Here is a 12,439-nt window from a genome sequence, read left to right on the forward strand (position 1 = left end):
TGTGTCATTTTTTTCATAGAACCGTCTCTTAACATTTTTTCTATTTGTAATAATCCTAACGTTTTTTCTATTTGTAATAATATGTATTATAATATCATAATTGTGAACAAATAGTGACAATGTGTAAATATGTATGTTTTTATTTATGCTAAGATTCACTCAATGACTATTAAGTAGACAAGTGTGGAAGTAGTGGAGAGCAGTTTAGTGTTTTAGGTTTAATTTATGCGACTGTCACAGAATGACAAATAAAAGATAGTAGGCCTACATTATAACATATATAATTATATTTTTTTACAACAATCTGTTTATACAGTTGGCCATGTGCTGTTCTGTGAAGAAATATAAACAGCACATCAAAAATGTTGCAAAAAAATGTTCTTTTAGTATTTGGCCCCTAAAAAACAAACACGTATGAAAAGCCAATGTATTACATGTAGTTGTTGTTTTATTGTGAAGTTTTGTTTTCTTTGATTTTACCCACACTGTGGCTCTGATTACTGCGTGGGTCAGTGGGGGGCAGAGGGGGTGTTACTGGGGGCTGAAACCCCACCTCCAGACAAGTTACAGTCTGAGGAAGAAATAAGTTTTTCCCTTTCTCTGCACCGGCTCCTGATTTCTGGCCCGCAGCCTCTCTGTCTCTCTGTCCCGTTGCAGAGCTGTGACAGTTCAGCATCATGGAGCTCCATTTTGCGCTCGTATATCTCTCCCTGCTTTTACCACTGTGCACGTCGGGCAATATTCAGAACGACCACTATGTTTTGGAGCCGTTTGATTTTCTTTTTGACACGGCAGTGGAAGCGTACTATAAGGGAGACTGGCTGTCGGTCATCCTCAACATGGAGAAGGCGCTAAGGAACAAAGCTACTGTCCGCAATGTGAAGGCTCATTGTCGGATCAGCTGCGCCAACCACAGCGCTTTCGGCGACCCTTTGGCCGGCTTAGGAGTTCCCGTTCCAGGGGCCGGGTCTGTGGATGACCTGGGCTTCTTCCAGAAAATCCTGAAACGGGCGGATTGTGTGAACTCCTGCGAGACCGAGAAACTGGGTTCCCCTACTATGCACAAAGTCACTGAAGACGTGGAGCTGGAATTTAAGAAGAGGAGCCCATATAATTACTTACAAGTCGCCTATTTCAAGGTACACAACTCGAGACTCAATGCTGTAGCAAAGAGTGGAAAGTTGTTTTATTAAAAGTCATCATCATACGCAAAACATAACGTTTAAATGATTATGCAGGCCGAGTTTTATGAGTGAAAATCTGACATTTTAGTTGTGATCTCATTGAAACTTAAGGTCAGAGTTGTAAAACTGTAAATACCCCAACCCCCTCACCAGCAACAGCACCAGCACAGTCATGCCACGTCTTAAGGTGGAGTCACATTCTGCAGAGTCTGACGTGACGACGTAGATTTCTGGGATCCTGTGGTTTTAAAAGGCCCAAACTGCTGCTTTCAAGTGCTTATGATAAACTCAGACTTCTAAAACCACAGTAATCATTTGAGATGGGAGTATGTTCACTGACCACTGAGTAGCTTTCACAGCATTCACAGGGTTTTTATTTGTTGTTTTGTTTTTTAAATGATTATTATTGATATTTATTTGCAATAGAAAATAGATGACTTGCTGACAGACCTTGAAAGCAGTAACATCATGAAAAGAAATCTGCACTATATTCACATGGATGTGTAAGATGCAATCTCAGATAGTATTTCCTTGAGCAGAACGACAAAACAATAGTAACAAAAATTGTAATATACTGTAATTATCCTATGTGATACTATATCACAAGATCAATATGCAATCTCAATATTAGACTTACAAATTTAATGTTAACCCTACATACTGTTTTGTTTTTGTTTTTTTTTCTTTACATTTTCTGCCTATGAATCATTCAATGTCACCCAGGAGACAATAGATTTTAGATATGAGGAAAATAACTATCTGATGGTTATTCTGATAAATATTCATGTTTTTTTTGTTTTGTTTTTTAATCGTCCAAGCCCTCATGCCTGTCCAATAATCATAATTTGAAAACAACAAATAAACAAAGGTCAGGTCATTGTTAGATGTCAATCAAAGGTACAATATGCTTAATCTGACTTTAGCATTGACTCTCTAGGACCGAAGACATTTTACTAGTAAATTTACAACACATTATTTCATACTGATCATAGGAAAATTTGGTCTAGTCTCATCTCTCTCATCATAGATTTTGCTGATCTTTAGCTTCCACACTTGTTAATTAAAGCTGCACTAGTGAAAGTTGGTGATGGTGATGAAAATATCACCAATGTTGAAGACTGTCTCATAAGTCTTTTAGTCTTGATGGATGGATGTATAGATGATCTCAAGTGCCTCAACAAAACCTGGATGAGATTAACCATGTATTCTTGTTCAGATCAATAAGCTGGACAAGGCAGTGGCAGCAGCCCACACGTTCTACCAGGCCAACCCGGAGCACATGGAGATGAGACAGAACTTGGAATACTATAAGATGATGGAGGGAGTGAAGGAGGAGGACTTCAGAGATTTGGAGGCCAGGCCACATATGGTGAGAGCAAACTCAGTTTCTTATGAATCATTCAATACAACAATTTTGGCATCTTAAAGCTATTATTTTTGTTTTTGTTATTATTGTTGCTTGTTGTAACACTCTTCACACCTGTGTAGCCATCAATAAATACATTTCTCTAGGGGAATCAATTGTAGGCGGAGCCTGGAAATTGTTGTAATACACTGCAGCAGTGCAAATGATACATCCCAGCTCTCAAAACACAAAAACACACACTGCTAGAAGCCCAGTGGAGGAGTGAGTGCCCCGAGGATAGTTTTGTTGATACTGACTAGATCGTGTTTGAATCAACTGCAAGAAAAAAACATTATCATAATGGACAGCACAGGAAGGCAGGTTGATGATTGACATTTCAGTTTGAACAAAACAATTGATTGTGTTTATTAATTAATTCCAAGGGCTACAGACACAAGCATTTTTACATTTATTTATTTGTGGCTCTTGAATTGAACTGAGTTGAATGAATTTCAACAGATAAAATAAAAAGTGTTATAGGAAATAACTATGATTAATCTGCCAACTTCATGTAGTCCTGTTAGATCTGTTTGATAAAGTCCATTAGCTGCTGCTAAAGTCTCACACATACCTGTGGTTGTTGCAACTGGCCAGCGACAGAGTTTTCAAATACTTTGACAGAAATCTCCGCCTGGGGAATAACAGTCGTAAAGAAAAGTGGAGAACATCCTCGCCTCTCTTTTATAACAAGTACCTTCTGTGTTATTGCTGTTGTTAGAGTAAATGGTTCATCAAAGAGATTGTTACCCTAAATAGAGGAACAAGCTTTATTTTTTTTTTATTAGGGTTTATTGTTTATTTAGATCCCCATTAGCAATGTTGGTTGTTAATCTTCTTGGGGTCCACATAAAATGAATAAAATGTACACATTTACTATCACAATATCAACTAGTCTGCACACCATATTAAAGATAAAGGTCAGTGATGAGATCAAAATAATAATTAAACCAATGCATAACTTTTGAATGAATGTATAGTCCAAGCATGTTTTATGTGAGAAGGTAATGTAATGAGGAACGTTCCATAGACTAGAGACACCGTAAACAACAGCATTATTAAGTTGATTAGGTTTTGCCTGGGTAAGTTTAAGAGGACCCATAGTAACGTATCAGATGATTGTGTATTTATTTATTTATTACTGTTGTATCAACAGTACACATGTTTGTTTCTCCTCAGGCTAGCTTCCTGCAAGGGAAGAGTTACTACAGCCACGACTCCTTCGGTCTGGCAGCTGAACATTTTGAAATGGCCGTAGATGGGTACTTCACAGCCGATAAGGAGTGCAGAGCTCTGTGCGAGGGATCCTACAACTATGACGGATACAATTACATGGAATATAGCGCTGACCTGTTCCAGACCATGACAGGTAGAGACACTGTCCACTTTTTATACAGAAGATTAAGAATGTGCAAGCTGAATCTTTGGTGACATTGTGGCCATGTGTGCATGTGTTTGTGTCAGACCACTACATGCAGGTACTGAGCTGTAAGCAGCACTGCTCTGTGGAGCTGGCATCTACAGCTGGCAAAGACAAGCCCTTTGAGGATTTCCTCGCCTCACACTTCAACTACCTGCAGTTCTCCTACTACAACAGTGAGTCTCACATTACTCTCTTCATCAGCCGGTTCATTAACGGTAACCAGAAGTAGAAACCAACGTTATAATAGATAACATTTTTAATTAATTTAGTTTTTATTTAGTTTGGACCAGGGGTGTCAAACTCAAATGACCTGGGGGCCAATGAGCATATAGTCTGGTCAAGCGGGGGCCGACATAGAGGAAAAACAGTGGAAAAAAAGTAAAAGTGCTTGTTGTGATATAAAATGATTCACAATAAAAACACATTTATGATGCACAAAAACGGAGAATTAAATAGAAAATTTTGCAAATAATGACGAGGATAATTGTGATTAAAACAGATTAAATATATGTAATTTCATGTTTAGTGTAATACATTTAATAAAGCAATGTTTACGACTGAATGTCTTATTACTATTATAAAAATATTGCCGGCAAATACATTTAGCAACATGTGGCACCCGGGCCACCAGTTTGACACATGTGGTTTGGGCTTTTTGTTTCTAAAATTAGTTTGTTTTTATTTGTATTAGTGTTAGTTTATTGGCAAATACTGTACCTGGAGTATATAGATTCAGAAAGGTCATAATAAGTATTGTGTCAAAAAACCCAGCAAAAGATGCCATTTTAAAAGTTACCTGAAGTGCATAATGTGCATCATAGTGCTGAGGTGAAAGGTAAAAAATATAGCCAATTGACTAATAGACTAAAGATGCACGTAAACATAACAACGTAAATAATAAAAAGATAAATAAAACCAGGAGTAAATAAATAGCCAGGAGTCTCAGGGAGTTCAATCGGAGGAAATAGCTGAGCAGAACAATAAACCCAATAAAAGACTAGATGTTTGATTCACAACCAACTCATTATATCAATAAAAAATTGTTGGTTGGTTTGTCACAGTTTAATGAACTCCTTTCAAATGCTTCACCTGCAGTTTTCATCTGTACTCTCCATGGCTGAGCAGAGACAATCAAATGACATCATCAGACTCATCTTTTCATTAAATATAAACTCTCAACCTTACAATTGTACAAAAGTACCATGAGATATACTGTCTGTGTTTTGATTTGACACAATACAAATAAAAAGTGAAACATATACCACCTTCCAATTCATCTTCACATGTAAAACAATCAGTTTCCCTTTAAACAACAATGATGTTGTTTTTGTAAATAGACACACATTTTATCACTTTCTTCCATGACTAACAAAACATTTTGTGTTTCTGTATTTTCATTATCATTATCAGACCCTCTACCTGCTAATCTGTGATCTCCTGATCGTACTTCTGTCCCCTGTCTCAAGGTGAGAAATACGAGCAGGCCATAGAATGTGGCAAAACTTTCCTGTTGTTCCACCCTAATGATGAGGTGATGAACCAGAATGTGGCATATTATTCTGCTGTGCTGGGCGAGGACAAAGCACAAACCATATCAGCCAGACAGGTACAGTAGTTCTAAATTAACATCACATTGTATGGAACTGTGTGGCTTTCTTTCAAAGCAGCACGTGTGATCTTAATGCATAACAATCAGCAGCACACCAGCCTGGCACAGCATATGCTGAGAGAATAATATCCCTCATTAGCTCTTAAACACACTCAAGTGCTCAACAGAAACATTAAAAGCACTGATGTGAATCCTAACAACATAAAGGTTTTCTGCTTCTTTTTAAAGAAGCAATAACTAAGGCTTTTTACAAACAACAGGCACTAAATGTCCATATTGTGTCAATACAAATAAGTGAAATATTTTTTTTGTGCTGAGTTTGTAGCTTTGAACAACTCAACCCACTTTCAGGGTTTTTTTTAACCTAGAAATGTGCTTTTATTGGTGGTGAATGATGTAAACTGTAAGGTGTGAAACAGCTGTCATCGATCTAGGTGCTCAGTGACATGGGTCTCTTAATCAGAATGGGACCAGAGGCGTGTACCTTGCCACTGGATACATACATATTCTTAGTTGCATCAGTCTAGCATTCCACACGTGTGTGCTCAATAGCCATTCCATTCTGGTAGTGACGATTTTCTCACCCTCATTTGTATGTCCTTGTACTCCTTCAGCAGAGTTGCACATGTGCCGTTACCAGACGTCCTTGCACAACCTCAAGCACGTTACAAGATACAAGAAGTGTCTTGTTATATGCACAGTGAATAATACACTGTGGTTTAAATTGTGCATTGGAATTCTTACCTATGCAGAACTTTTGCATAAATACTACAATTAAAATGGAGGTGTGCACATGTTTGCCCACCTAGGGTCCACCCGGACCACCATTGAAATGGGCTAATTAAATGACTAGATTAAATCAATCGGACCCTAGCACACATGGACATGAAAAGTATGACCTGAGAGCTTTAACAGTAAACACATGAATGTGCGGACATACTTGTGTCTAGTTAGGTCCCCCTGGTGCATGCATTCCTAAAAGACATAATAACAATCAACCTCTGCATACTACCTGGTTTCTCATTCATGTGTACTGTTTTTTGTGGTCATTTTCTACAGATGTTGTCAACAACTGCTTTTTTCTTGACCTTAGGTGGTGAAGCGCTACATCCAGAAGTCCATACTGGAGAAAGAGCTGCTCTATTTTGGATATGAAGCTTTTGGCATCACCTTTGTAGATCCAGTGAGTGGATAAATCAATTCATCGCCAACCACTTTGTGGTCATTTCATGCTATGTTGAATTAAAAAGGGTGATGATGGACACATTGCTGTTTTTTTTTTTTTTTTTTAATTTAGGACACATGGACACCTGAAGACGTCATGCCCAAGAAACTGAGAGAGAAGCAGAAGTAAGATATATAAGAAACAAATGCATTTGTGGCAGGGCAGATGTGATTTTACACTTCATGTGATGATATCCTGTCCTTCTCTGTGTCACAGGGCTGACAGAGAGACTGCGGCGAGGATCACGGAGGAAATAGGAAACCTAATGAAGGAGATTGAGACTCTAGTTGAGGAGAAGAAGAAAGATTCTTCTGATATGGCAAAGGTCATCGTGCCACAGGAAGGTCAGACACCAAGTGTTACTTGAATGTCTCAGTCAGAACTTGCTCTCATGCAGCTAAACCAAGTGCAGCCTGGTAACCTGTGACCTACCTCCTCTAGGTGACGTCGTGTTGCATGATAATATCAAGGTAACCATGACGTCCAAGCAGCTGAACGGCTCTCAGCGGGTGCTGCTGGATGGAGTGATCAGTGATGATGAGTGCAGGGAGCTGCAGAACCTCTCCAATGTAAGTTATCATCACAGTAAAGTAATGTTCACACAGGATCAGATTGTGAACCAGAGAACCTACACTTAAGTCCGCTTAGTTTTTGCATTCAGATCCAAATCAACATCTTATCATGTCTTCCTTTAACTTATGCTGCTGGAGGTTGTTATTAATAATAATAATAATAATAATAATAATACATGGCCAAAATAATTCACAATATATATTTAACACAATGGCTACTTGACATAATAATAATAACAACAACAGTCCCTTTTATCTTAAATATGCACATATTTATGGTTTCTGCTTACTTTTTGAGAGAAAGAGGGAGCGAGTGAGTTAAAGGTTTGCAAGCCATGATCAGTATAATCTCAATTAAATTACTATAATATCTTAATAATGTGACAGGTTTAGAATAAAGGTGCTGGCATCTCACCACTGATTTGAGGCAACTCAATTACGAAAACAAATTTTATTTTGTAGTAGAAGTAGTGAGAAAGATTACAGACAATATAATATATATATACAGTATATATATAATATAATATACAGTATTTTGTCATTTGCAACTTTTTAGTTTATTTAGTTAGAATGTTCTTTAAAAAAATCATGTCTTAATCTATTCCCAATAACGTAAAATGTTTAAAAAACAACCAAAAAAAAAACTCCACCACCTTGATATTTCTAAATATAACCATGTAGTAATATGATGAAAGAAGAAAGTCTATAAACCATAAGAGAACACAATGTTGGTGCTTTAAGGAACTACTATCAAAGGTCAAATTTTGCGTGATTGTGTATTTTTACACATGTTTTTGTCTTCTTTATTGAAGCTCTGCTCATGTCACTGGATGTCTGTTTGTCTTCTGTCCGTGTGTTTTCCATTGTGTGTGTCTCAGCCCGTCTTCACATGAGTGAATATTTTGTGAATATTTTCCAGGCAGCTGCACTGAAAGGTGATGGCTACAGGGGGCGCACTTCCCCACACTCTCCCAGCGAGACGTTCCAGGGCATCACCGTCCTGAAAGCTGTCAAGGTCTGTAGCTCTGCCATGGTGGAAGCAGTAAACACGTTGGGTTTGGTTAAACCCAAATCAATTTTCTACACTTTAGTGTATTAATTGTATTGTATTTATGTATTTTTTGCTCTCACTTCCTGCAGCTCGGTCAGGAAGGGACAGTTCCTCTAAAAAGTGCTCATCTCTTCTTTGACCTGAGTGAGAGAGTGAAGAAGGTGGTGGAGTCATACTTCATCCTGGACACTCCGCTCTACTTCGCCTATTCCCACCTGGTCTGTCGCTCTGCCATTGATGGTGAGTCAGTGACTGTTCTAGTACCATTGTACTGTATGCTATGTGGGCATGTGTGTGTGTGTGTGTGTGTGTTTTGGAAGAGACCAGCTCAGCACTCTTATTTTCATTTCACTACAGCTGTATTAATTCTGTAAATATGTCTGTTGGTTTACTTAATTATCAAACACATCTACTAAATTGAATTTTTTTTTTTTATTGAACAGCTGATTATTTCTGGTTCATGCAAGTTTACACATTTTTTTTATATACCTGTTTTATGTATCTAATATTTAGTTGACATTTTTATTTAAACTATTTACATGCATGAAATAAAGACTGGAGAGACAGTGTTGCTTAATACATGTTTATATAACATGGACATCATGTAATCAGCTGTTCTTCGTCGCCCCATCTCAGTTTGGGGCTCCAGGCAATAACCGCATTTGCCTTCCCTGTTGCAATTCCCTGCAAGCACAGTGATCCAGGTGTTGTGCTTCTTGCTGATAACAGTACTTGTGTTATGTTTTGTTTCAACTTGTCTCTGGACTGTTGTTTTGCAGACAAGCAGGAGGACCGCGAGGACCTGAGCCACGCTGTCCACGCGGACAACTGTCTGCTGGTCTCTGAGCTCAATGAGTGCGTCAAGGAACCTCCTGCATACACACACAGAGACTACAGGTGAACGCATGCTCAGAAATACACGGTGACAGCACAGATCATGAGCAACCACATAACACCACTATGTCTTCCTCTATCTGCAGTGCCATTCTTTATTTAAATGGTGACTTTGAAGGAGGCGATTTCATTTTCACTGAGTTGGATGCAAAAACAGTCACGGTAAATGTTCCCCTTTTATTTCCACTCTCTAATATGTGTGGATGAAAGCAGCTATAATTATCAAGCTGTACCTCTCTTCTATTGTTCTATGTTGCATGATCTATGTTTTTCTTTGCTTCTCCAGGCCGAGGTTCATCCGCAGTGTGGCCGCGTGGTCGGATTTGGTGCAGGGAAAGAGAACCCTCATGGTGTCAGAGCTGTCACCAAGGGTCAGAGGTGTGCTTTGGCACTGTGGTTCACACTGGACCCTGCTCACGAGGATAAGGTACAGATGATCTTTCCAGGGGAACACCATGATTACAAAGGCTCTCTCTACAGCCGTACTCTCTACTAATCGCAGCCACGATATGTGTGCTCATCCGTAGGTGTAAAGAAACCTGGAATAAAGTAACTTATTGCTTTGATCTAAGTGGGAGGTTGTGATGTGTCAACATCTATAAGAGAGAAGTTAAGAAAGTGACTTTGACTTTGATAAACAAGATACAATTTATGTCTTTGTGAATAACTAAAAGAGGCAAAGCATAATTTAAAAAGAAAAAAAAAAAGGTCAGTCCTGGTAACCCTGTAACAAAAACAAAACAATTATCTGTGCCTACAAACCAACAAATCAGTATTAAAAAAAAAAACAACAAAACTTTTTCCTATCTGTGGGTCTACACTATAGAGGTGTGTATGAGCTGATGACAACAGTTTTTTAGACCCACTCTGCACAATGTAACATAAGTAAACTAACTCAGGCCTTGTATTTGCCCATATTAAGGTACAGTGTAATTTAAGAGATATTGTTTGGTGAAGTTATATGTTCACTTCCAGGTGTGTTGGAGAACCTCTGTAGCCTTGTTAGCATCAAGACTCAAAAAATATTTAGTTTGTCAATTGTGGGCTATTGTAAAAACATGTTTGCCCTAAATGGGTGACCTTGCTACCGACATAAACATAAAAACCTTATTCTGGGGTATTAAAACGCCCCCAACAATAATTGCATATATAAATAATAAAATAATTGTAGTTATTTTATTCTCAGTTTCTGAAAATAATTTCACCAAAATTGTACACACTGGACCAATAAAGGCATATTTATTCTAAAATCTAACACATTGGATCATTGTTGCTGCACAGAAAACTACAGGCGTGTAATTGCAAAATAAATATAGCTGCAGCAGTAATTTGAAGGAAATTTGTCCTGCCTGAGAAGTTGTCAGGAAATACACACCTTCAATGGAAAACAAATCTGATTACAGGACCTTCCTCCCACTGTGGTACTAATCGTGTGTGAATAGACCTTTTGTGTTTGCCTCTGGTTCTGGTGTTTTGATTCCTAACTGGATTATTGTGCATTCACTGTTTCCCTTCAATGCTGCCTCTGGTTCTGTAGGAGAGGATCCAAGCTCAGGACATGCTGAATATGTTCGCTACACCAGTGAATGCCGAGTTTAACAAGAAGGAGGTGACCGTCAGCTCAGAGCCCCAACCAGCCGCACCAGAGGCTCCTGCACAGGCTGCCCAGGAGACAGCAGGCGCAAAGCAAGAGGACAAACCTGCAGAGACAAAGGTAGACGTGCAGGCCGACAAACCAGCGGACACACCAAAGGACAAAACAGAGGGGAAATCTGCAGAGATGAAGGAGGATGTGCAGGCCGACAAACCAGCGGACACACCAAAGGACAAAACAGAGGAGAAACCTGCAGAGACGAAGGAGGACGTGCAGGCCGACACACCAAAGGACAAAACAGTGGAGAAAGCAGTCAAAGCGACAGCAACAGGCACTAAAGCCAAAACTGCTCCGAAAGCAAAGGCTAAAGCTGGAGAGCAGACAAAGGGCAAGAAAGCAGACAAAGGTAAAGCTGCTGTGAAAAAAGATGCAAAACTGAAGGATAAAAGTCAAACCAAGCAGGCAGACAAAAAGGAGACAAAACCAGCTGTGAAAAAGACAGTAAAAGTCGCCAAAAAGGACTCCAAAAAAGTAACATCAGACTCTCAGTTTGACAAAGTAGAGCTGTGATGTAACAGCGCCTGTGACTCTTGATATGCCATTGTCTCTGAGTTCTTCTTTGTGGGTGCAACTTGTCTTTTTTAAAGTAATTGGGGTTGTTGGGGGTTGTTGGGGTGGGTGATAAGATATTTTACTGCAGATGTCCCTCAGATCAGATCAGTATTTTTTCTATACGTTTATTTTGCAATGGTGCGTAAATGACTGTAACTGACGTAATTTGGCCTCAAAAATGTGTCTGTATCGACAGGGAGTCTTTTCATCTCTCGTTATATGAGCAGAACTGTTCTGCTGAGAAAGCCATCAATCAACTTTGTTGATAGAATGAAATAAAAAGTGATGTTTCTATATCCTGCTGAGCTTTTCGTGCCAAAGCAACACATGGTGCGATGCGTGGAGCTGACACTGGGTGGCAGCAAAAAATACCAGACTTCTGCTCATTGAACAAACCATAAGCACAGACACTCCTGATTGAAATCACCAGTGTGGACTTTGAGGATTTGGGAAATCCCGCCGCTGTCTTACTGTGATCTATTTTAAACGGGACACACTCAGAGCCAGACTTCTCATTGTCTCTCACATCATTTCAACTCAGTTGAATCCGAGCACATTTATAAATCATCAGGAAATCTGGCTTTGTGGATATTATCTCCCTCCTGCTTGGACATAGCTGGTGACATGGTTATACAAACCATGTCACCAGTTATGCCCAAGTAGTATTATATCATGTCATAAAATGTATGTAAACACACTGTCACTTATTGTGTATACTACTACACAATAGGTTACAGTAAGTGAACGGACAAACTCACAAGTTTATTTGTAAAACACGCCTGTCTTTTCTATCTCCCTGTATTTATATCACATTAAGACATGATATCAACTTTGTTTTACCTTTCTCTCTCTCTCTCTCTCTCTCTCTCTCTC

The 12,439-nt window shown here is 38.9% G+C and overlaps 1 protein-coding gene across 1 annotated transcript; it reads left to right on the top strand.

The window, feature by feature from the left end:
* The first annotated feature begins 571 nt into the window (after window positions 1-571).
* Window positions 572-11,862, top strand: p3h1 (prolyl 3-hydroxylase 1). Its single transcript, XM_044016089.1, has 15 exons — window positions 572-1,139; window positions 2,401-2,553; window positions 3,766-3,955; window positions 4,051-4,182; window positions 5,476-5,615; window positions 6,712-6,801; window positions 6,916-6,968; window positions 7,060-7,187; window positions 7,285-7,412; window positions 8,335-8,430; window positions 8,556-8,706; window positions 9,246-9,363; window positions 9,447-9,522; window positions 9,647-9,787; window positions 10,898-11,862. The coding sequence occupies exons 1-15, from the start codon at window positions 678-680 to the stop codon at window positions 11,522-11,524; spliced, it is 2,685 nt and encodes an 894-aa protein (XP_043872024.1). The 5' UTR covers window positions 572-677; the 3' UTR covers window positions 11,525-11,862.
* The last annotated feature ends 577 nt before the right edge of the window (window positions 11,863-12,439 follow it).

Source organism: Solea senegalensis, unplaced genomic scaffold, assembly GCF_019176455.1.
Source record: "Solea senegalensis isolate Sse05_10M unplaced genomic scaffold, IFAPA_SoseM_1 scf7180000014154, whole genome shotgun sequence".
NCBI classification, from domain to species: Eukaryota; Metazoa; Chordata; class Actinopteri; order Pleuronectiformes; family Soleidae; genus Solea; species Solea senegalensis.